Genomic DNA, 25,604 nt, shown 5'->3' on the forward strand with positions numbered 1-25,604 from the left:
TACAACGAACAGCTCATTAAGAAACTGAACTCTAGTGAACTGTGGGAAAAAAAAATACAAACACAATCATATCTGCAGCACGGAAGAAAGTGAAAGCCTTCTCAGCCCTGTGCCAGTTAAATACATTTTTAATACTGCTGCTGACAAATAATAATCCTTTGATTTTCTTTCCAAAAGCTTGCAAAGTTGCTGGCAGCTTCAGTAAGTCTTCCAGTTTCTATTGTCAGCTCTGCCAGTCTCTCATAAATCTCACTAGTCTCTTACACCTCTCTCTCCAGAGCTCATGTTCTTCGCCTCAGATTTTACCAGAATAAATCCCCATAATGTCACACAGGTTTTTTTTTTTCTCCCCCCAAGTCTCCCTCCTCTCTGAGCAGGCCCCTGTTGTGTTTTTTAATTAGATGGTGTCCTTTGCAGAGAATGGGACTTTGAGGCGAAGAGGTGAAAAGAGGGTCACTGGTGATTTATTGCACATATCAGGGCTGAGCTAGCTGGTAACTGCAAGACAGCAAACCTGAATAATTAGTTTTGTAGGGAACATTGGAAGATTTGATATTCCATGTGAAAACAGAAAGGAATCTGAATCATTATCTTAATCTTAACAAAACCTCTCAAGATGTGCAAAACCAGGCCATCTGTCAAGAATTCCCATGTTGTCACCAGGAAAATTCCTAGCTTATTACGGCCCTCGGACTACTACCCATTACTGCTCTTCCATGTGGGTGATGAAGAGGGGTGCAATGAACAGTCCAAAGGTGATCAAAAGAGACTTCAGGGCCTTGGGATAGTTGGTAAGGGAATCTGGGGCACAGATTATCTTTTCTTCTCTCCTTCCAGTTGCTGAGAGCGACATTGGAAGGAACAGGTGCACACGGTCTATTAACACATGGCTCTGTGGCTGGTGTCACCACCACAGTTTTGGGTTTTTTGATAACACGATGACCTACATGGCACCAGGCTTGCTGGTGTCAGATGGGACTCACCTTTCTCAAAGAGGGAAGAGAGTCTTTGCACATGAAGCTCATTGACAGAGCTTTAAACTAGGCTTGACGCAGGTGCAGGGATAATATCAGGGGCTCCTGAGGCAATAGGACCCAACAGGGAAACACCAATAAAGTACCTCAAAGGAATTAAGGGCTGTTATTATTATAATCTATTTTTTATTGTTGTTATTAATTATTAAGCTTTGTTGCTGATTTTAGCTTGACCAAGGTTTCATTTGCTAAAGTAAGAGTTATATTGGCAACTCTCCTACAATCTTTCTATCCAGTCCTCATACAAGCTAAAAGAGAGGTGCTAAATGAGAACTAAATTGTATAATATTAAAAAAATTAATTCTTTCCTGTTTATGTTTAATAAAACCATGCAAAAACCTCACAAGGTCCTTAATAGTGCCTATTACTATGCATATCCTCAATTCATGACTAATGCATTTTAATTCAGTCACAGGGTATGCTTTAAATAATTCCGTGCTGCATTATGTGCTGCACTGGAGACGTTCAAGATCTTAACTGTTTGTTCTCTTCAGCATCCCTCACCCAACAAGCTAATGAAAAATTTAGTCACGATGGTATTGTTTATGACATACATAGCTGTGACACATGATAATTTCACAGTCATTTCAAGACACCATGTGGTTTCTTTTGACATTTTGTGACAGGCTGTGTTATCAAGCACAATTGTTTGCACAGGAAACAACTGTAACACGTGGTCCTTGGGACATTATGTTATCTCCTGATAATGATGTCATTAACATGTGTATACTATAATTAATGACTACAAGAGCGATTCATTTGAGTAAGGCTTATGAATCCATTTCATCTAAAAAGGGAAAGAAAACCTATAATCATTTGGGCTCAGATCCTGAAAGCTACTTACTTGCAACCTGCTGCAGCTACACTGGGTGACCCATTAATTGAGGCATATTAACGAAGAAGCATTTATTTCTCAGTTATATTACAGAAGCTCGGATTAGAATCATTATCATAATGATTGTTCTCATAGAGATCAATGAGAGAAACAGGAACCTAGCAGTGCTCCAAAACCTTTTGTCAGACGATCTCCTACCAATGGCAGCCAGGAAACAATTACCGTTTGTCAGTCTACAAAGCTAACATAATGGAGCTGAAGACATGTAGGTAGCAATCCCACTGCAGTTAATGCCATCCCCCCTTTCTTTTATAAACCATAAGACAGAAAAACATCCTTCTTGCATCCTTTTTCTGTGTGCCAAACAGAAAGCAAACTGTCCTAAAGGCATTTCAGATACGCAAAGTGTTCTTATATATGTTTAATAGTTTCTATCCCTCACTGTTATAATGGGCATCCTTTTGACCAGGTAAAATATAGTCTATTTCTGTCACCATATTTTTGTCAATTTGTTTGTCTGTTCAATGTCCTGATGTTAGTCATATCATGGTTTCAGTACAATATCTGTTGTTCATTCACAGCAAACTCAATTTTGCTTTTTACTGCTTATAGCTTCCTAAAAAAAAAAAAAAAGGATATATTTAGGCCCCCCAAAATTTGTTTCCAAGCTCCACATTTCACTCTTCTCTCTTAAGGCTAGGAAAATCCCACAGAGATTTTTTGTTTTATTTGAATTTTCAGAAGGCTGTGTTTGGGCATACAAAATATTTTCATGGAGATAATTGCATTCAGAAACAGCCACAAAATACAGCCGAGAGTGAATGAAATCCAGCTTGCCACAGACATAGTCCTGAGGAAAACTGCCATTGCATGTCTAAAGGGATTAGAATGAGACTAGATCCTTGTTGAAGACATTTGAAAATAGACTGCTTGCAGAAGCTACAACCGATGAAGGCTGTATCATGCTGAATCCTCCAGATAAATTAAAACAGGAGGGAGATGGGGAACCCTGAGCAGACCTGCTCCTTCCAGCAGCCCCCAAAGCAAAGTTTTCAATGGTGTTCAAAGATGCACAAAGCACTAGCTAGGCTTTTCCAGAACAGGGACAGTGGGATATGTTCCTACAAAAAAAAAAAATCAACAAACAGGGTTTTTTTGAGAGATAGCACTGCCTTCTGCTGGTTCCATCTCTCTTCTTGTGGCACTGGAGCAGAGCAGGCTGGGAGACCCAGGCATACCTCTCCTGTCCAACTGCTTCATAACTTTACAGGGTTAATCTCTTTGACTTTTCTGCTGCCTTTTACTTATTTTTTTTCTATAGAAGGAGTGTACAGGCTATATGAGTATATTGCATATGTAATTATTTATATCCGCCATTAACTTTGCTCTCTGTATGTTCCATGCCTGTACTGTTGTCTTTCAAAAATATTGTTGTGGTTATATAAAAAATAAGCAAAGAGGCTTGAAACACTAAATATGTATGAAAGTAGTACCCCTTCTTACTCTGTAACTCCAGAATAATCATCACTGTATCTACTTCAGTGTGCATTATATATTTTTAAGTAAAAGTGAATAAAATAACAATATACATTTTACTGATGTAAACTACAAAATATTTTAAAAGCCAAGAAATGTAAAATCAGAATTTCTCAAAGAGTAAATTAGAGTGCTATTAACACCAGTTGATGAGAGACATAATAAAGGAGTTAACATTCAGAAGTAGTTCTCTCTACTTCATAAAAAAGTTATAGTTTATTTGTACAAGTATGTTCCATACCTGTACTGTTGTCTTTCAAAAATATGTTGTGGTTATATAAAAAATAAGCAAAGTATGACTGTTCCTCCTAAACAAAGCTCCTGATTCAGAACTAAGTGTCCTTTTTCTTCTATGCAAATCATAAGAATTGTAAAGTTCTCGGTCTTGGTCTATAGGAACCTTTTATGAGTCAAAGTCTACCATTCACATATTACCCATTTAACTTTTTAATTGCAGTATTTTTTACAATTATTGATTATGAAATATTTATAGCAACACATGAAAAGAAAATGCTTCCAAAAGAAGAAATAAATTCTATATACCCATACAAAACTAGTGGAGGTGTAGAAGCAATCAAGAAATATATATTAAGTATTCCCTATTGCAAGTAGATCACAGGCTTAATTCCGGAAAAGCAAAAACAAATGAAAAATTTTCACATAGCCAAAACAGAGATGTCAGTGTTTAGTGTAAATTTAGAACCCTGACTTGACTGAACAGTTTGAGGCAAATGTGCTGATAGATTATTCCCAGCAGATAAGACCTATACTTTTAAAATGCTATGCAGATTGGCTTAGCATTTAATACTGCACAAAATTTGGCTGGAAAACATATTTTTTTCCTGAAAATACTCAATGGAAACAAGATGTCAAGTGATGCTATGAAGTTATTTTTATATTCATTATCCGTATTTGTGTATGTGCATGCATATATATGCATATGCGCTAGAAGAGACACCCACGTTTGAAAATTTGTTCACCCTCATACTTTGAGTAATCAGTTGGTCTTTTCCATACAAAGTCCTTGTCCTCTGTGGATTTACAAACATGGATTTTTTTTTCTCCCTTGGCCTCCACGGGGACATAAAAGTGGGTTTTCAGTGTATTAAGAAAGAAAAGAAAGGAAAAACAAATAACTTCTATGATTAAATCAGATTTAAAGCAAATAGGCAATTTTTGCTGGGAAAATTTTGTGTGGTACGCACAGAGCGTGCCAAACTTAAAAGCCATTACATGACTTGCACAAAGGCTCTGAGAAGTCCCTGCTCTCACTATCTTGCTGAAACATACAATGATGTAAATTAAATGGATACACAGTCCATGTCTTAAACTTATTTGGACTACAAGAATCACAAAAGCAACTCCCTGCAGATCATTATCTCAACAATGACAAATAGGTCTGCCTATTTGGTACCAAATGGTACTTGGGGAAAACCCCCCACTAGCTTTATGGGTAGAGACAGAAAAGAGCACGGATCCCCCCTGACTTGAACCAGTTAGATGGTTTATAACACTTCACATAGTATGACTCTCCCTTGTCCCTCTTCTGGGCATGAAAGTATGAAAGTAAGTTAACTCTGGTGTAAGTATAACTCCTTGAGGACACTCGCATTTCAGCATATATGAAATGTTCCCTGGATTAGCTTTCATCGCACTGCATGAGAAACAGGTTAATGCACTGTAAGTAACGCTGTCTTGGTGTAAGCAAGCTGGAAGTACATGATGTATCCCCTAAAAGTACTCTAACTCCTGTATATTCCAGGCAAAAGTATCCCTGGATGGCCCCAAGATAAATCCCTGGTGCTTTCAAGCTCCTACATTTCACACATAGAGCTTGCTCATTCAAACGTAGGATCTGAAGAAAAATTTGTTTCAGGTTTATGCTTTGAGTTTCATCTGTCCGTTCATGTCTCTCCTGCTTTTGAAACTAATTTTAACTAAACTGCAAAAAGTCAACTCTTGCTCCAGAAAAATGTATCCATGTGAGAGATTTATGGCAATACAGCTAAGTAATGTTACAATTAGAGCATGCTAGAATAATCAGCAAAAATAGAAATAAGCTTGCATATGGACTAGATCTAAGGCACTTATTGGGAATTGCAGAAGATAGCATGCATATATATTGGTATATACATATAAGCACATAAGCACACAGTTTAATCGTAGCATCCAAAGAATTTACTGCGTATCAGCAAAGCCACAGTAACTGCTCAGGTCCACATGCCCACCCCACAGCAAATGGGAGGAAATTCAACCTCTTTAATTGTTGAGTAATCACTTTGCATATCCTGCATGCTAGGCAGCCACATGGACCCCTATCACAGCTCAGCAGATGCCAAGCCACTGGCTCATCCATGCTCACTGGATTGTACATTTGAGCCCCTTCTTCCAGAAGAGAGGCCGATTTATTCTGCTACTGTACCTTAACAAGTGAAACAACTAAATAGCAATGGTTAAAAGCAGATCACAGCCAAATACGAAGGCCTAGTCATCCAAGCTAAACAGTGGATAGTGCCAGACTTACTCCTTCTGGCCAGGATGTTCTCTCCTTTCTCAGTTTTTGAATACCTCACTTAAAGCTAAGTGTTTCGGGAGGTCCAGTTTCACACTGGAGGGCCTAAGATCAAAAAGGGAAAGTGTTAGCACCTCTATGCAATGAGGTATTCTGGTGGAAATGCCAAAACAAAGTAGATCCAGAAAGGCAAGGGTCTCTACAAACAATCAAAACTCAGGAGTCCTCCTTCACATCTGTCTCTTCACCAGCAAGTTCACTGAAATAGATCTGGGAACAGACACGGATGCTCCATGGAGTCAGCAAAATTCCTGAGGGCACCCAGGATTGCTATACAGTCCTGTAATGGTCTTCCTCACCATTTAGGTGCATGCCTATTTTCCTTAAAAGCTAGAAACTTCATTTAACTATTATTTAAATCTTAGAGATGGGCATTTAGCAAATGGTAATTGGATTTTCAACAACAATATGCAACCACTTATGAAAAGTCTGTTCTTCCTTATTTCAGCTTGGCAAGTCACCACTTAAAAATCTGATAGCAGGAGATTTTCCTTGCTGAAAGTATGAGTTTATAGCTCTAAGTGCATGGCAAAGAGCCAGCTTATACCAGTTGTAAATGCAACAGCTATGCTGCCTTGCAAAGTAAGACAAAAATAGCAGAGCACTGCTCTCTTATGGAGCACTTACAATAATAGGCACTCATTTAAAAAAAAAAAGACAGTTTTGAGATAAGACCACAGAAGTGAAATCCTGCTGCACTATTGTGTATGTACATGTGTGCAATTACCAAAATCAATAACTAGTAATTAAAAGTCAAGAAAAATAACCCTCTAACAGATGCTCTTTCTACTGCTCTGAAGATTTACAACATAATATACTTATGTAATAGCTCTGTTGAGGTATTCTTTTTTTTTTCTGTCTCTTTGTCTGTCTTTTTGTGGTCACAACTTTATACTATGTAACTTTCTGAAAAGACATCTTTGTGAGGAAAGATGTAGAAATAAGAGGAGAACAGGATTGTTTCTCAGGTACTTATCTCTCAATATGACATATCAATTAGTAGAAAAATGTTCTCGTTAGGTCACTGATGATATGGCTGAGCAGTTTATTTTAACTGGTACAAGAAAAGTTCAGAATGAGGAAACAGAACTGAGAGAACCTGCAGTGCTGACTGAAAGCCAGACTACTGACATCAGCTGGTGTTTTACTGTTCACTTCGAAAGGCTTACGACATTTGCTGGAGCTTGGTTATGTATACTTACAGAGTACAGCACACAGTATATATGCAACAGACTTTTTCTTAAAAGTTTAAGCCAAATTTTAAACCATCAACAATACCCCAAACCCAAACCAACTCCTAGCAACACATGTTTAAATTCGTAAGTAGCCAACTACTTTGCTAAGCATCCTTCAGCATGTCACTAATTATATGAATGACAATTGTACACATACTTTTTATAACTTAGGGTTCTTAGGGTTTAACAATGAAAAAATCCCTTTAGGAACTTAATGTTTAGGATACTTTTTTTTTTTTTTAATCTTTAGGGATTAAATTTAACTCAGAACAGGAATGTCACAAACAAGAACTGTGTTTAATGAAGACAGGATTCCCATCTTAGCTCTAAATTCTTTTTCTTCTAAAAAACTAAATGCATAATTGTTTTTTGATGCAAAGATTTGAAATCACTCACGTCCATCATTTCACGTGTCTCTCTGAAGCTGCATTATAGCTAAGTAAGTGGCCTAAGAAGTGCATTCAGGAAAACCTTATACCATCTAACCACATCTGTATGTGGTTTGTGCCTTTTTGCATTCTCTTTTAGATGAGCATCAAACGTGTTCATGCACATGTGCACACACAGACAGCAGTAACTGAGGCCATTAACTTACATCGATCAAACAGAGAAAGAGATCTTGCTAGACTTTCACAGCATAATGTTATCACATGATATTTTGCAAAATTAAGTACAGAAGCTTTCAGCAGAAGAAGTTTAAATTGTAAAAGCAGGGAGCTTAAACAACAACATCTTTGCCAATACTTGCCCACGCTGGGCCACTTCCTCAATCGCCTGAGTATCCATCAGCTTGCACGAGGGAATACGTCAGGGTGAAGGCTCACAGCTACCACAGCTAAAACAATTTCACAACAGCAGTCACATGGACCTACCTGCACAGACAGCTCTCTTCTAATATTCTGATAAATGCAGACATTGGGCAACTTTTGTAAATTCTTAATTGACACTGTTGCTTACTCTTTTGCAAAGTCAGCAGGAGAGTTCACACATTTCTAAGCAAGATAACAAATTTAATGGAAAATACCATTTCACAAGTCAAGAATTGTAGTTGGATCTATAGCATTTATTCCCTCACTGAAGAATCATTTTCTTTTCTGAATTTGGTTGTGTGTTTGCCTGCGTCCACACAGTTACATGACACTGCTTTCCCTGAGGCTACCAGGAATTTGCCAGATGGAAGCTAGGCACTGAATAAATGATGATAGAGAAGATCATCATACTCACAAAGATCTACATACTGCCCAGACAACACAATTCCTACACGATCAAATATTCAAACTCAGTATGGAAAAGAAAACAAAAAGTGAATACAAGACTAATTATTCTGTGGCCTGATGGAGACAGTTAAAAAAAAAAATGGATTGGGTTAGATTAATCATAAGTAATTAGGCCAACAGTAAGAGCTCATTCTTTCATTAGCTTCTGATTTGACAGACCAAATCGATTCATTCCTTAACCCTGCAGGATCCTAATAAGATTTATCTAAAAATGGAGCCATGCTTCTTTAGTCATCTATACCATGAAGACACTCAGAAATCAATTGTTGTGGTCGTAAGTAGACACTTCCTTTATTTCCCAGGAAACATAAAAGTGATAGATTAAGATATGTTCACGCATCACATACCAAACAAATATCTGAATGAACAATGTGGATGGGAGCTCATACACTGATGCAGTGGTTGAATCTTAATGGTTAGGAACACACTCCAAGGTGAAGAAAACCTGTTTCCCACAAAGCAAATACATCTAGACTGCAAACGTAAACCTGCATTTGGAAATCCTTCCTTCTGATTATAGCTGACATGCACAACAGAAAGGGAAGCAATAGGAAGCAATGCCTTGAATTCTCCTGTACAGAGCATCTTCTGCTTGTAGGCAGCTCTTCTTCCTACCTTGCATTTTCTGTTCCTTTTGTATGCCTCCCAGAGGTAAATGTAATTTTTGTTTTTATGATGATTATTGCAGAATCTATACACAGCATTTACACTGAGTACCATCGTAGGATTTTCAGAGGGTTCTGAACAAAGCTACCATGCAATTCTTGAAAAACTGTTTTGAAAAGAAAAAGAAAGTACTACAAAAAATGGCACATTCTTTATATTTGAAGGCAAAATTGCTTGCTTTTAAAAAAAGCTTCAAATTGTACTGATGGAAGCAGTTGTAAAAGATTGTCTTTGGCTAATAGAGACATTTGATATTACATTTAAAAAGAAATAAACTCTTCTTTTCTAAAGCACAAAATATTTGCATATAAACTACCTTTTTTACATTTTTCTTTTACTACAGGAGAATTACACAGAAAAACGTATGCAGCTGATTTGATGTCTGTGTCACTTGATACTCAAATGAAGTTTATATTCTACACATTTTTTAAGATACTGTGAAAAATTGTAACTCAATGGCTCTTTTTTATGCAAAAGTTGGGTTTTTACATAAAATTAAAGATAGAGATAAACAATCAGCCATAATAAATAAATAAACAAATGACTGTAAAGAATCATAATGTAGGTCATACGACATCATTCAATAATACAAAACAGTGGATAAGCTTTTGAAACATAGGTCTTGTACTGAAAAAGACTGCTGAGAAGATTTAAAGTGCAGAAGACTCCCTGATATCTATGAAGATATCTATGAAGAAATATTGTAATTTAAGACTCTGTCCACTATTTTTCCTGTTCAGATAGCATTCTGCAAATCCTAAACTCATGTGACAATAATAACGAGGAGCTGTGAAACAGACAGATAGGACAACAAATGTAGGATGGAAAAGATTTTATAGAAAGAAAGAAGTCATGGCAGAGGTGTGAGGTTTGCAGAACAGCAACAGAGAGGAAGAAGCACCAGTGGATGTGAAGGGAAAATGATGTGAGAAATGAGAATACTGAGAAGCCTCTTTGAGCCTGAGGCTTTAGTCCTGCTGGAACACGGTTACCTTGCAAATGAGACCTACCTTAAAACTAGCATGACAAGACATGGAGAAAAGAGATGAGGAAAAAGTAAAAGAGAAAGGGAAAAACATGATACCACAACAACTACCATAAAAGGTAGCTTTTCTGAAGTGAAAAGAGTCATGTGTACTGCCCACACCTGCTAAATTAATTTACATTCCACTATTGCTTTACAATGCTCTCTTGATTTAAGTTTATTTAATCTTTGTTAGTAAGATGTAAGCCCAAATCTTGATGACACTGCAAATATCAAAATAAGCACCAATAGATCATGCATGCACTTCCTTCACTAGAAGCCAACATTAAACCCAGTGAACACACTGCATACAGCTCCCATCCTACAAATGAAAGTTGTATATTCACAGCAGTATCCATATTTTAAAATGTTTCTCAGGAAAATGATTTGGTTTTACAAAACAGAAGCATGAAAATACAGGGAATTCTATACACTATAAGCATTAAATGCCCCTTAAGGTAAATATTCCAGAAAAGTTATACTGTGTACCTATATACACACTGCATTTGAAATCAATTTGACTCTAGATAAACCAATAAACATCACTACTGAATGATAGGCATGGTTAGTGTTTGATCATTAACCCTCTACTGCATGGATTAAAGGAAAAAAGGAAACAAATAACCTATCAGAGCAATGTCCTAACACTAGTTGTATTAAGACACAGTTTTGTACAGCTGGCTTTTAGATTTAGAAGAAGATTTCTTTAAAGATTCTTTTTTGTTTAAGTGTGGTGTGCTCTGCTGAGAATTTCTGAGATAAATGTTCACATTTAATTACCATGTCTACTCATTTCTCTTCCATATTCCAGTTCCAGATTCAAACAGCAAAGGTCACCACAGCCTCCAAATGCCATCATATTCAGCTACGACCACTTCATGCTCCACTGCTGTACTTCCAAATGCAGTGCCCTGCATCTGCCTTGCAAACCTCTTCTACCCGAAGGAGCCAGCTGCGCAGCTGCGGGTTGAGCAGTGACTTGCACCCTCGGATGGCCTCTGCCCGCTTTCCCGGTTGAGGCTTAGAGGCTACACAGAGCCCAGGAGGGGCATGGCAGCAGAGGCAGGAGCAGGGCACCCAACCTCTTTGCAGCTGGAAGATGAAATGAACATCATGGAATGGAAGATGACAATGAACATCAGACCTCTGAGGAAGTTCCACCTGTCCTATCAAATTAGGAGGAGGAGTAATGTTTACCAAACTAAACCTGGTAGATGAGTAATGAGTAACTCAAAGATGAGTAATCCTGAAATTGTGGCTGTCAAGCGCCCTATGTTTGCTGGCATGTATTTTCCTTAAAGGATTATTGAGACATATTGTGTTCCAGAAGGGTATTCATTCACATTTCATCTGAAGGTAAGCCTAAATCTGAATATTTATGTTTTAAATTCTCTTTCAAGAAAATGACCTTCCGAATTATCAGTAAGAATAATTTCCAGAATACTTTCTCCCAGATAAGAGCCTTTCAGGATTATCATTTATTACATTCAAGCACGGTAGGGTTTGCAGTAATGTGCCAAATACATTATACTGAAATTTGTGGGCTTACTTTCTTGATGAAGGTTATTACGAATGGATTAACTATCTAGCTTGTACCCATCACTGCAACACCATCATCTCAACTGAAGGATGAGAGTAGAACAGACATTATTTTCAAGTCTTGTTTCAGCAGTGTTCAAAGACACAGGAGCAGTAATTCTTGATCTGAAATTATCTCTGTTGCTCAGGGGTCTACTGACCACAGCTGGCCAAATCTGGACACAGAGTTCACTGCAATCTGAGAGCCGTGTAAAACCTTTTCTGAATAAACTAGTAATTTAGCAGGATAAAAGAGGTATTAGGATTGAGAAAGGAGAACACACTGTTAAAATATCTGTAGTTTGGCTGAGTTCAAGTACTACTAATGTGTTCAGTAAAGGGAGAAAATAAAAGAGCAGCTAGAGTACAGACCTTGTGAATCCTATCCCTAACAGGGCTTTGTAAGAAAAGTGAAGATGTGAAGGTATTCAAAAGACTGGATATTCACACCTTTATTAAACTGGTTGTTTTTCAGGAAAGCCTTAATATTCTGCATCCACTGTGAAAATTTCAATAGAAAGAAAACTTCTGAAAATGAACCCCACCCATGTGTCCTTCTGAATGTTGTTATTTGGGCAACATAAAGCTGAGAGGGACACCTATCCTGAAAAAAAAAAAAAAAACAGTAAATTTGATACTGTTGATACAAATGGAAAAGACAGACCAGAGCCTATGTGCACTTTCTAGCTAGCTAGTCGGCTGGAGAGAAATCCATTTCACCTGCCGGCTAGAAGCATTGCTGTGCAGCCAGCCTTGAAGAAAAGAAAAAGGGCTGCTATATTCTTTTTCTCCTTGCACCCGATTAGAATTTTTTTTTCTTTAAAAGAGAGAAGTCTTTACCTCCCCTCTTTTCCTTAAATGAGAGTATTGGAAAGATTTGCATACAAAAGCTCTCGAGTATTTGTACTGCAGTACATCTGGCAATTATCTTACAAGAGAAAGCATTTGTTTTAGCCAATTGCCACAGGCTTGGCATTACTGAGAGAAGCAGAAAGCATTTGAATGTATAGAAGAAAAGGGATATTCCAGCTTTCTACCAGCTACCTTGAACATACTTCACGTTTAATTTCACCCTGTTGCCACAGGCACTGTGTTGTTATGACAGCTGATCTGCCATTGAATAGCTGTAAAGGAAAATCAACAAAGGATCGCTTCAGCGATTTTCAGTGCAATTTATTGGAGCTTGTATCTCGCGGCTGCTGCCGCCTGTTGGGGTAATGACACATGATGGGTGATTAAAGCACAAGTCCCTAAATCAAAGCTGTGCCAACGGTCTGAAGAGGCAGAAAACAGCATTCAGACTCTGTTCATTTCTCATTGTGGGAGGACCTCATTAGGAAAAAAAACCTGACTGTTTTACTAAGAAGAGAAAATACTCGTGTCTACGGAGAATTTTCATGTTTCCAAGATTTACCGTAGCTTTCTTATAGCATCTTTTAGACTGTGCATTTAATGAAAATAAATAAGTAATTAAAACAGATGGAGAGTATTACAATCCATCACAACTGACTTGGAATTTAAACTGAGCTGTAATGTAGTTTGTTCACGTCCTCGTATTTAACATAGTTTTTGCCTTTCTGTGCCAAGAAATAGATGGCAAAAGAGAGAGCTGCATGTCATGAGTGTAAGGGCAAAGGTAGGCAAGGGCAGCTTGCCAGCTCATGAGAAAGGACACTTTGAGATCCAAGAGCAGTTTAGTTCGCTGAAATTATTTTTTTGCTTTCTTTCCCTTTACCTTACTCTTTCATTCTGATGAGATGTGCAAACAATTCAGCTAGAGAATATTTTTACCAATTTTGGCCAAATTTGTCCACAGGACAAAAATCCATTCTACCTGAGATAACAGCAAAATAATTTGCTAAAGAAGCAAATAAATGAAAAAGCTCTTTGTTTAAAGATGGCAGAATGTCAGGAGAAGAAAACAGTAAAACACAGTACACAATCAGACCAGAGGACTTTTTTTTTTGTTCTGCCACAGGTAACACTATTTACAGATCATGGGGTCATGAAAAATGGAGCAAAGACAGATTAAGAAATATCAAAATAACTGGGCTTAGATGAGTTTGTCATGGTATGATTGCTGTTCTTCCTAAAAGCATTTTTTTGAGGTATTAGAGATGGTGGTTTTTATCTTCCTTTACAATATAGCATGCATAACCTATCTTTCCATGTGCAGAACAGGCAATGCCACCCTTATTGACATCTTGTGGGATATATGAATTTCTGATGAGAAACCGGACATAAACAAAAGTCGAGCATCTACGTATAAATGCTATTCTTTTCATACACAAGCAAAAGCAGCAATTGGACAGATCTCGACATTCCTACATTCTCAGTGAGGAATTATTTTCCTAAAGACTAAAATGAGCATTTAGAGGCACCCCGGTGAGCAGAGTACAGCAAGTTCTCCATCACAGCATGCTGGCTTTACTGCAGGTGTTGCAGCAAAGCAAACTCATTTGACTGGCCACGTGGGAAGCGTGCCTTCATCTCGCCCAGATAAAGTTCCATGGAGGAAGCCAGGCATAGACTTCTATCCATTTTAATAAACAAATGCTGCAGTGCTTCAGCCATACAGCTGAACAACTGTTAGCTAGCAGTGCAGGAAACAGCTTCACTAGATTCAGAATCTCCCTTCATAAGCATTTTTTGTATTTATTTGTGTTTATAACTATTATTATTTATTTTAGAGTAGTAGCTAATTGTGTGACTGGGGCCTCTTTGTTTCATGAGTTGTCTGAAGATCATAGAATCAAAGAATCATAGAATGGTTAGAGTTGGAAGGGACCTTTAAAGGTCATCTAGTCCAACTCCCCTGCAAGGAGCAGGGACATCTCCAACCAGATGAGGTTGCTCAGAGCCCCCCATCCAACCTGGCCTTGAGTGTTTCCAGGGATGGGGCATCAACCAGCTCTCCAGGCAACCTGTTCCAGTGTTCTACCAGATAAGATAGAGAGAAACAAATCTTGCCTGGATGAGGTCGTGGTCAATGTGTATGGGAAGCACAATAAGGGAGGCAGAGGCAGCAGAAGCAGCGGGTGGTGAATTACCTCAGCCAAGACCCAGGGTAGCTGCAGGAACAGGGCACTTGACTCACTTTTAAACTGTGACCAGCCTCCCTTTCTCAAATAGTCTCCTCTTCTGTTATCCCACCAACTCTTGTCACAGACAACCATTTTAAAAATGGACGGTTTTTTTCCCAAAGTGTTTAACTGGTGAAACTTAGCATTAAAAGTATTAGCTGGGATTAGTATGTTCCTGCTGGAAGGAGGTGTGGGTCTGACTGATGGGTTTAGGTTATGTATTAAACACATATAATGCAAATAGTTAAGAAGCATATTTGAGAGGAAAGTGCATGAAGCAATTCTGTTTTCTTGGCAGACAGCACATATTGGAAATGTTTTGGTGATCAGATTAGAACTTCTCAGGCTCCACACTGACATGAAAATAAGTGCTAGATTTAAGAAGGGGCAGGGCTAACATGACTGTCTCCAACAGATTATTTACATAGGAACAACAAACTTTAATGAAAGCTTGCTTTTCAGGACGGATTTTTTTTCACAATACCATTCTATCATGTTATATGTAGCCCTTAAAGTGGAATTAGGAAGTGTGACATTAATTTAGATGAAGGCAGCCAGGCAGTCCATTCCAAGCAGACATCTCTTCCCTTGTGGCTCTCAGGCAACCTTTAAATAATTTTAGTTCTTCCCTTCATGTTAAAGGCTCATTATCCTTTATAGAAATTCTTTAGAAGTTGTCTCATCCCAAGCACCAGGAGTCATTTCTCAAGACAGCACCAGATTCCTTATTCCAGATCTCTCCCATAATTTTTTAACATTGTATGTCTTAGTGAATAAGGAATTCAAGAACTACTTATCCTTGGCTCAGAAGAAGAGAAAAAATCACTGATCATGACTTTTATGTCCATTTCTTGAAAAGAAAGGGAGAAGGATAATAGCTGCTAACTGAATATTCTCTGCTTTCATGGCTTCCATTCTAGCCTTGTGGTTCCTGATTCAGTATCGACTCTGGTAGCTCTTTCTTTTCACATTTCTGTTAGCATTCCTGAAGCCTCTTTCTTTTCCTCTCATCTTTTTTCTTTGCACTCCCTCCTCATACAATCTCCCTTCAACTGAGAAGTTGGACCAGCTTCTCTGATGTGAAGGTGTCACACAACAAACACCGAGGCACTAAATAAATGTGTATCTGGAATTACTGCCATTTCCTTCTTAGCATTAAGAGTCTTGCTAAGCAAGTTAAGTTGGTTTGTAGCTTGAGCTTCCTTAAGAAGTGAAGGAGGTGGCTGTAACGAGATTGCTGTTATGTCTTTCTTTCTGAGAGGCAGCCTAGTTTCATAATCAGTGACTACATCCACCTGAGCCACTCTACTTTATCAGGTGATTTCAGTTACTGCTCATGAACAACCCACATACAGACTGAAGGAGGATGGGAAACCAATTTATCACAAGGAAGCCACAACAAAATGTACTAATGTTAACCTTTATTTATGTTTTGGAAGGCTGCTTCTTACTTACCTACCTTGTAACCCAGAAACAACTCCCTGGGCCAGGTCTCACCTTCTGCCTCTGAGTAAAGAAGGCATTTAGAGTGATCTTGTGGAGCAGAATAAAGTAATTAAGAACACAGTGAATTTCATGAAAGAAGCCCAAGGCTTTTATCTAGTACTACGGCTATATACCTGAGGACTAGGGTCCAGAAACAGGCTTGTGGGAGAAAGGAACATGAATGTCAAGATACAGTACAAGAGAGAATAAAGACAGGTCCAGGCTCTCAGTTTGAAGTCTCTCTACCTGACCAGGTGCAAGTCTTATGTGCCATAACCAGGCCACCAGAAAAGGGGATCCAGCTATACCTGAAGCCCACCATGGCACACTTCCCCAAAGCAGCTTGTCCTTAACATTTAAAGCTAAAGCTGTGCCTCTTCTACGCACACACCAACACGTTAACAGTGTTTGCTCTAACAGTTGTGCTGGGAGCAGTACGTGTGTTAGTGTGGATGTGTGAGAGTGTATAGACGTGCTCGCCTGCTATCTCAGAGCCGGAGGGATTTTCATTAGATTCAAACAGCAACTGACTCTCCAGGGAAGCTCCTGCTCTTATTTGATAAGGGATGCTCTTTTATCACACATGAAACTGCATGCAGTGATCAGACAGGCAGTGTGCATAGCTGCCAACCAGAGAAAAGCTGTTTTTCTGTAGCATATTACAGCAGTGCATTGCTACTACAGTTGAAGACTGGCCCAGAAATGGCCAGTTATGGAAACTGCAGAAGCTGGAACTTCTACTGATCCATAGAAAAAGTATGCAATTAATACTCTTGCTTGAGAGGTTAGGATATCATGTTACTCTTCAGAAGATGAAGCTACTATGGTAAATCAGAGTGGAGAGGACACCTGAGATACTGGGGCTTGCAAATCTAACCAAGTTGAGATTTTTCCTTTCAAATAACTTAGTTACTCATTATAAGACCTTGTAACAAACAAACAACAACCCTTAACCTAAAAATTAGTGGTCTAAAGTATGGCTCTCCTATGGAGAATAAGTTGCATTTTCCTTCCTTTCAGAAAAAAAAATCTTTTTACTTCTAGGGCAAACCTTTTTCAAGCTAATTGACATCTCAGAACTTCAAAGCACTCAGTCAGTCTTCAAAAATCCCACAAACATGAAAGTGTATGGCTTGGTGACCTCTTTAATGGTCTAACAGGTCATCCAGGAACATTTGGCATGCTGAAGTGTCAATAGTGTCTTTTTTCTCTAGTCAGAACTTATATTATCTCTACAGCTTTTTTTTTTTAATAATATTTCCTCTATATTCTTGGCTATGTTCATGTTTGAAGGAGTTACAGCTAACATGCCCCTAAAAACTGGGCTGCTTTTTTCTCTTGTGCATAGAAAGTACAGATAGGTTAAGGTCGTGTACATACTCCAGATTCAATAGAATTAGATGCATTATCTGAAAGTTACCTGCCAGTGGCTAAGTCAAAATTACTATTGCAGCTGTATCTATAATATCTTACAGTATGTTATAGCATCTTGTGGTATCTACTGTAATTGTACCTATATTATCTATCTTGATAGATATCTATAGTATCTTGAGAACTTATAAAGGGATTTCTAAATCCATATTTTCTTAAACTGCTGAGATTTGAAACAGTTGCTGTGGGTATTTCTCCTTTGTTCTTGTTTTTTTACCCTTAACCAAATAATTTTCTTACTTCCCCTTCATTATTCAGCTGTAGCTCATAGACATCACACAAATTTTTGAAAAGAAATGTTCACCTTTAAGTCCCCTTTTCTTCCTCTACTAAGCATTTTTTTTTTTTTTAATAACCATACTAACTTTCAGGTGCTATAACATGCAGCTGAATACCAACATCAAATTAAAAGCAACAAAAGCCGATCTCTCCCCTCCCTCCCCCACAACCCTCCCTCCAAACTAAGGATGCAGTAGACAAGCCTTTTTCACTCAGTGGTAATATCTGGATCACAGAGAAGTGGTTTAGTTCTTACTTTTAACAGTGAGGTACATGGACTTGCTGACGTCTGCTCCCACATCATTGCTGACCTTGCAGAGGTAGTATCCACTGTCTTCTTCCAGCACATGTTTAATCAGCAAGGAGCCATTTGTGAGAAGCTGGATACGACCGTTCAATGCAATCGGCTGGAACTGAGGAACCCCGGCACCTAGAGCAGGACCCCCACAGAAACAGGTTCATTAGGAAGGAAAGCATCTCAGTTGTTTGTTTGTTTTTTTTAATAAGGCTTCCTGTTCTTAGAGGCTCAATTCAATTCAAAGATGAATGGCTTCTGACATTGTCAGAACAAACAGAATGGTTCTTTGCCAAAACTGAATTCATTAAATGGAAAGAAGAGTGATTTTTGGAATCTAAGAGTAGCAATAATTTGCCCATGTTAAAAGCAAAGGGACAAAAGGAGCACGAAGCAGGAGAGGAAGAACCAGAAAGGGGGAGAGAGAAAATGAAGATTTTCAGATCGCTCATGGGTAAAAAGGCACATTTGTTGTACATTTAGAGGCTGATAAATTATTGACAATTACAGCTGAACAGTCATACAAGTATGCATACCTAATGCATACACCAAATGAATTTCTTATGACTAAGAGGGATGTCTGTTGTAGTAAACATGGCATACTCAAGGGACCTCTAGGACCTGGTTTAAGAAACTCTGGGTAATGTGGGAAACCACATCAGTGACTGTGTTGCTTGTTTCCTCCTACAGCTAACTGGCTGATGATAAATAAAATTTCTGTTCTGCCATGTTTGTAGCCAGTATTTATTCGGATTGTCAAAAAAAAATAATCAAAAGCCAAAGAAATAAAGAAACAAACAAAAAGCTCAGACTACTAACCAGGCATGAGGTGCCATTTTTGGCCATAATGTAAAAAAGGAAGGTTCATAAAAAGACAGGAAGTAAAAGATACCTGTATCAACTTTAGTTTTAAAAAAGAATCTACTTTTCCTTGGAAATAACATAGTGTGTGATTTAGGGACTAGGGAACGGGATACTGCCATACTGTCAGCATGCTGTGCTGTCCAGAGGCCCACCACAAGTCCAGGTTCCTGCAGCATTTTGGACTCTCTAAGCGTATACTAAGAAATGGTTCTTGTAACAAAGGGCTTTGCAACCTACTTTGGCAGCAGGAGAGCGGACTTTTCACGGAAATCATAAGATAGTCTTCTTCAATCGAATTCTCTTATACCACTTTCTGTACATGAACTTAGTATCTCTCAGCATTAATTACTATACACAGTGGGTTGAGTCAGCCCAGGTGAAATGTGATAAATAAATACTACGGGGAATGATTTAATATAAAATAGCAAGCTATAACAATCTATGAATCTAGAATATTAAAAAAGACCAGACATGCATACTAAAAATCATTCTAGTCCCAGAAGAGTTTGCTTTGGGGACTTACAATTACACTGAAGGTCTGGTGGCCGATACTGTGAACTTAGAAATGTTAAAGGGATAAGGTTTTCACAAAAATCAGTTGCCATTGTTGATTTTTCAACTATTTTAGTCACATGCATATCCCACTTCTCGCTTTGTCTATTCTTTTTCTTTAATAAGCCATTTTTCCTGTCATTTACTTGGAAGGCACATTTATGCTTCACTAACTCTACCTGTCTGCAATTGATTGCCCAAGTAGATAGATGTAAGCACTCACTTCTTCACATGAAAAATTCTGGGGACAATTTGGTATTCACAGAAGGGAAAGGGCTGATACTCTTGAGGATAGCTAGAACTGGGCAAAATTTTGCATAACAGTTTGCAGAGCTTCTTACTCTTCACACATACTGTTACTGCTATTACAGCCAAAGTCCTTCCTGAGCACAGTGACTGCAGCTTATCACACACAACTCTATGGATGAATCAGCAGGAGGACTATATGCTCATGAATCATGAAATCACAGACTGGTTGAGGTTGGAAGGGACCCCTCAGGAGGTCATGTGGTCCAACCTTTTGCTCTAGCAGGGCCACCTAAAGCTGGTTGCCCAGGATCATGCCCAGACAGCTTTTGAATATCTCCAAGGATGAGACTCCACAGTCTCTCTCAGCAACCTGTGCCAGTGCTCAGTCACTCTCACTGTAAAAAATCTTTTCCTTACACTCAGAAGGAACAGTCCTGTGTTTCAGTGCGTGCCCATTGCCTTCTTAAGTCTAAAGGACTTAAAACAACAGATTCTTGCTGATTATTGGGTGTCTGTATTGATCACTGTCATATTCTTTAGAGACAGTAAGTCCATTTCCATTACCTGTCTATTCTGATGTACAAAATAGTGAACTCTCTTCTTCCATTTTCGCTGGCATGAAAACGGACGCTAACTTACCGACAGGTGTACAGATGCCCTTTCTACTCTGTTGTGATACCTACAGATGAGCTATGATCTGATTGCTTTACTCCTGCTGGCCTCACCTCAGTAATTATTTCAGAATTTGTCACAAAACTTGCTCACAAACCAAATAAATAGTGTATCTCTTTAAAGGAAGACGTAGCATATATCCTATAGGCCTGTATGGCACTTTAGTTAGACTAGCTATTGAAATTGCAGACATCCATTAGCAAAATACAGGCTTCTGTAAAAATACCAACCTTTTCACCTAGAATTATTTTGGACCAAAAATGAAACTGCAGTTTGATGGCTTTGCCTATGTCACATATCTGCTAAAACTTCCTTCAACTTAAAAACTTCAGAGTTGTTAACAGAAAACTTGAAAAACTGTCGCTCAGTGGTAGAGTGTCACTAAAATCAAACCACTATGCTTCTTATCTCTTCACAGCTAATTACAACTCAGCTAGCTGGTCTTGGCCTCCTCCTTCAGCAAGCAAACATAACAAAACAATAACTTCTTTGTGACCTATTTTCATAATTATAAACCCATCTACCATTGAGATTCATGGCATTTGGAGTTCTGCACCCTTCTTACCACAAACCAGAATTTATCAATAAAAGCAAAAATAGTCTTTAACATGAATATTTCTCTTCCTTCACCTTCTTTCTTCAAATATAATTTGGACTTAGGTCCTAAGGAAACCAAAAATGACATGGAGCTTTACATAAGGACTTCTTCTCAACAGCATCTACTTTTGCTTTTTAAAGATTTAACTCATTTAGATTGGATACAGAGTTCAGAGGGTTTGTTTTCTTGCTAAAACTTACCAGAAGACAACTGGTAAGAAAACACAATCTAGCAGGCAGCATATTTTAATTAAAAAGCAGTCCATTTCCTATGGTTACTAAGGGTCAAGTGGGGCCAGTTTTAATGTTCTGTTACATGAGAAGAAAATGTTAAAGCATTATGTAAAATGCATACTGAATTACTGCTTATGCTAATGCTACCTGACCTTTCTTCTTTGCTGAAAAGAGACGCCTGGCCATGTTATCACAGATTTTGAAGGGGGAAAAAATCAGCCAAATGCTGCCAGTGAACCTTGTTCTGAGGTTGTTTCAATTAAAGCAGTATCTCTTTTCTCTCAGCTGTCCAGTTCATCACTTGCCCACTGAGGCCCTAGCTAACGCAGGCACACATTCACAGCTCCGGCATGTCTCTAAGGCACACCGAAAGTCCATCTAGCTCAGTATTACATCTGTGACAATGGCCAGCACTACATCCTTAGGGAAATGGTAGCAGAAATAAACATGACTAATACTTCCCTCATTGTCCCCCTGCTAGCCTCTGACAATATGACGATTAAACCAGCAACTTACAAGTGAGTAAACTGTTACTAAACCAGAATTAATCTGTCCTCAGCGATCACTGGAGGAATCCTACCTTTTGAGTATTTCCAGACAATGGTAGGAACAGGATAACCCTCTGCAGAGCAGTTGAGAATTACAGCTTTTCCATAGATGCCATCCTGGTCGCTGGGCTGAACCACAAACCGAGGGGGCACTGAGGGAGGAAACAAAAGGAGCCATAAGGAACTGTGCAACTTCCCAGGCAGCTCAAAATGGCGGACCAGTCAAATAAGGAGGCATAACATTTCACAGTGGAAAGCAAAAATTAAAACCAGCTTTTTGATGATCCAGTGACATAGTAAAGTTAGTTTTATATGATTATTTACTTTCTGTGCATAATCTCAATGTATTTCTTGCCAGGAACAATAAAAGCACTCATCTTTATAGGATGCAGAAATAAGTTGATAAAAATCTCTCCACAGGAGAGGTTATAAAATGGAGTAACAGATAAATCATACTGTCACAAAAGAAATGCTTTCTAACAAAGGTAGAGGTTTGACAGATGTCTAAGAACAATGGAAGTTTTCTGTGTTTGTTTTTTTTTTTTTAATAACAGTGAACTAGTAAGCTTTAGAAAAAGAATTAAATTATCTAGTGTAAATTATCTTAAAAAAATAACACTTTTAATAGAAATCAAATCACTTCATACTAAAATGAGGGTGTTTGAACCATAACTTCTAATAGGACTTTTCTTTCCGAACAGCTATAGAAAGATTCAACAGAATTTGCTTTCATTAAGTTGAAGACAAGAAGTCTTACTGGCATAGATGTGCATCAATACATATGTATTTTTAGACTTATTCTAAGGCAGTATAAATCCGCTGCAGTGAGCCTTCCAGATATAAGTTAAGTATGTAATTATTTATACATAAATAAAATAAGAGCTGTTTATCTCAAGCAAAAGCTCTGCATGTTCCAGATACACACTGAAGAAAAAAACTTGTGACTATGCTAGACCTACAGTTTAGCATGAAGGGCTGATACTAAATGTCAAAGTCTCAGTAAAATCTGCAGATTTGACCAAGTTTGAAATAAAAGCTGAAAACTGTGAAGAATGTTGAAAGATTCACAAAAGTTACTAAATAGTAAAGGTGCTTAATGATAGTATTGAAGTCAGTTAAGGTCACAGATTTTTGTTGACCTCCAGTTCTTCGGTTCAAATCATGAAGTAAATACCTGAGAAAAAAAAAAGTAAATTATTTGTGTCTTTATTCCATGTTATTCTTCTCGTCTTTTCTTACAGTGCTACAGAAAAAAATGTAGTAAGGTGATTGAGCCTGGACAGACTTTTTTTCCTCTCAAATCAAGTACAGCAACACACTCAGATCTAATGCAGTAAAGGAAAAAATCCTTATAGTTCCTTGCTTTCCTCGCCCTACTGCAGTGTATGTACACAGGAACACAGATGCAACCTCATGGAGTCACAGCTCCGCAGGTCCAGTCAATGCTGACTTTGTCTGAAAGTTGGGGGAGACAGAAAAAAGGGCCCAACGCTCTTCGCTCTGACCCAAACCCCCATCAGACCCCACCACCTGCCTCTCCAGAAGTGCTAGAAATTAAGAAAGGAAGTATGGGAGAGGGCTGTAGCATGAGGAAACATAAGGTAGCACAGAAGGCGATCATCAGGACAATGTCTATTCGCTCTAGGACCTGAAAAAGCCTTTAATGACCATAAATGTAGTACTACTTATACATCAGAAAAATTGTGCAGCAGCAGCACAGCAGATATGCTATAATATATGACTTTAAACTTTTTCAGTATAAACACTCTCATAGATAGGAGCAGCCTCACAGTAATAAGCACTGGTCCTCATAGGGGAACTTCTACTACCTTGATATCTGTTGGAGAGAAAACACAGCACAGCACAAGCTATCTAGGAGGTCCCTTGAATGCATTGATGATAACTTCCTTCTCCAAGTGACAGAGGAGCCAACAAGGAGAGGTGCTATGCTGGACCTTGTTCTCACCAACAAGGAGGGGCTGGTGGGGAATGTGGAGCCCAAGGGCAGCCTTGGCTGCAGTGAACATGAAATGGTGGAGTTCAAGATCCTTAGGTCAGTGAGGAGGGCGTGCAGTAAGCTCACTACCCTGGACTTTAGAAGAGCAGACTTTGGCCTCCTCTGGGATCTGCTTGGTAGAGTACCATGGGATACAGCCCTGGAGGGAAGAGGGGCCCAAGAAAGCTGGTTAATATTAAAGGATCACCTCCTCCAAGCTCAGGAGTGATGCATCTCAACAAAAAAGAAGTTAGACAAAAATACCAGACAGCCCGCATGGATGAACAAGAAGCTGCTGGACAAACTGAAACACAAAAAGGAGGCCTACAGAGAGCAGAAGTAAGGATAGGTAGCATCAGAGGAATACAGAGAGATTGTCCAAGCAGCCAGGGATCAAGATAGGAAGGCTAAAGCCCTGCCAGAATTAAATCTGGCCAGGGAAGTCAAGGGCAACGAGAAAAGCTTCTGTAGGTACGTCAGGGATAAAAGGAAGACCAGGGACAACATGGGCCTTCTGCAAAAGGGAATGGGAGACCTGGTTACCCACGACATGGAGAAAGCTGAGGTACTCAACAACTTTTTTTTTGCCTCAGTCTTCACCTGAAAGGGCTGTAGCTGCATCACTCAAGTCACAGAAGGTGAAAGCAGGTACTGGGAGAATGAAGAACCATCCACTGTAGCGGAAGAGCAGGTTCAAGACCATATAAGGAACCTGAAGGTGCACAAGTCCATGGGACCCAATAAGATGCATCCATGGGTCCTGAGGGAACTGGCAGATGAAACATCTAAGCCACTATCCATCATACTTGAAAAGTCATGGCAGTCCAGTGAGGTCCCCACTGACCAGAAAAGGGGAAACATAACTTCCATTTTTAAAAAGAGAAACAAGGAAGCCCTGGGGAACTACAAGCTGGTCAGTTTCATCTCTGAGCCTGACAAGATCATGGAGCAGATCCTCCCAGAAACTATGCTAAGGCACATGGAAAATAAGGAGGTGATTGTTGACAGCCAACATGGCTTCATGAAGGGCAAATCATGCCCTTAGTCTGACCAATTTGGTGGCCTTCTATGACAGAGTTACAGCATTGGTGGACAAGAGATGAGCAACTGACATCATCTACCTGGACTTGTGCAAAGCATTTTAAACTGTTCCGCACGGCATCCTTGTCTCTAAACTGGAGAGACATGGGTTTGATGGGTTGACCACTGAGTGGATAAGGAATTGCCTGGATGGCTGCACTCAATGAATTGCAGTCAATGGCTCGCTGTCCAAATGGAGATGAGCGGCATTCCTCAGGGGTTAGTATTGGGACTGGCACTGTTTAACATCTTTGCTGGCGACACAGACAGTGCAATAGAGTGCACCCTCAGCAAGTTTGCCGACGACACCAAACTGTGCGGTGCAGTTGACACACTGGAGGAAAGGGATGCCATCAAAAGGGACCTTGACAGGCTGGAGAGGTGGGCCTGTGCAAACCTCATAGAGCTCAACCAGGCCAAGAGTAAGGTCCTGCACATGGGTCAGGGCATTCCCAAGCACAAATACAGGCTGGGCAGAGAAT

At 39.0% G+C, this 25,604-nt stretch overlaps 1 protein-coding gene across 2 annotated transcripts in view; it reads right to left on the bottom strand.

Moving 5' to 3' along the window:
* The window catches only part of DSCAM (DS cell adhesion molecule), a 401,860-nt gene that overhangs the window by 130,856 nt on the left and 245,400 nt on the right, over positions 1–25,604 (bottom strand). For both annotated transcript variants that reach the window (XM_086739932.1, XM_086739937.1), the window contains 2 exons: positions 22,079–22,198; positions 18,292–18,465 (listed from right to left, as the gene is read on the bottom strand). In XM_086739932.1, the coding sequence (XP_086596058.1) occupies positions 18,292–18,465; positions 22,079–22,198 (294 nt within the window). The remainder of the gene's footprint in view (positions 1–18,291; positions 18,466–22,078; positions 22,199–25,604) is intronic.

This window comes from Chlamydotis macqueenii, chromosome 1 (assembly GCF_036417535.1).
Source record: "Chlamydotis macqueenii isolate bChlMac1 chromosome 1, bChlMac1.mat, whole genome shotgun sequence".
In the NCBI taxonomy this organism is placed as follows: Eukaryota; Metazoa; Chordata; class Aves; order Otidiformes; family Otididae; genus Chlamydotis; species Chlamydotis macqueenii.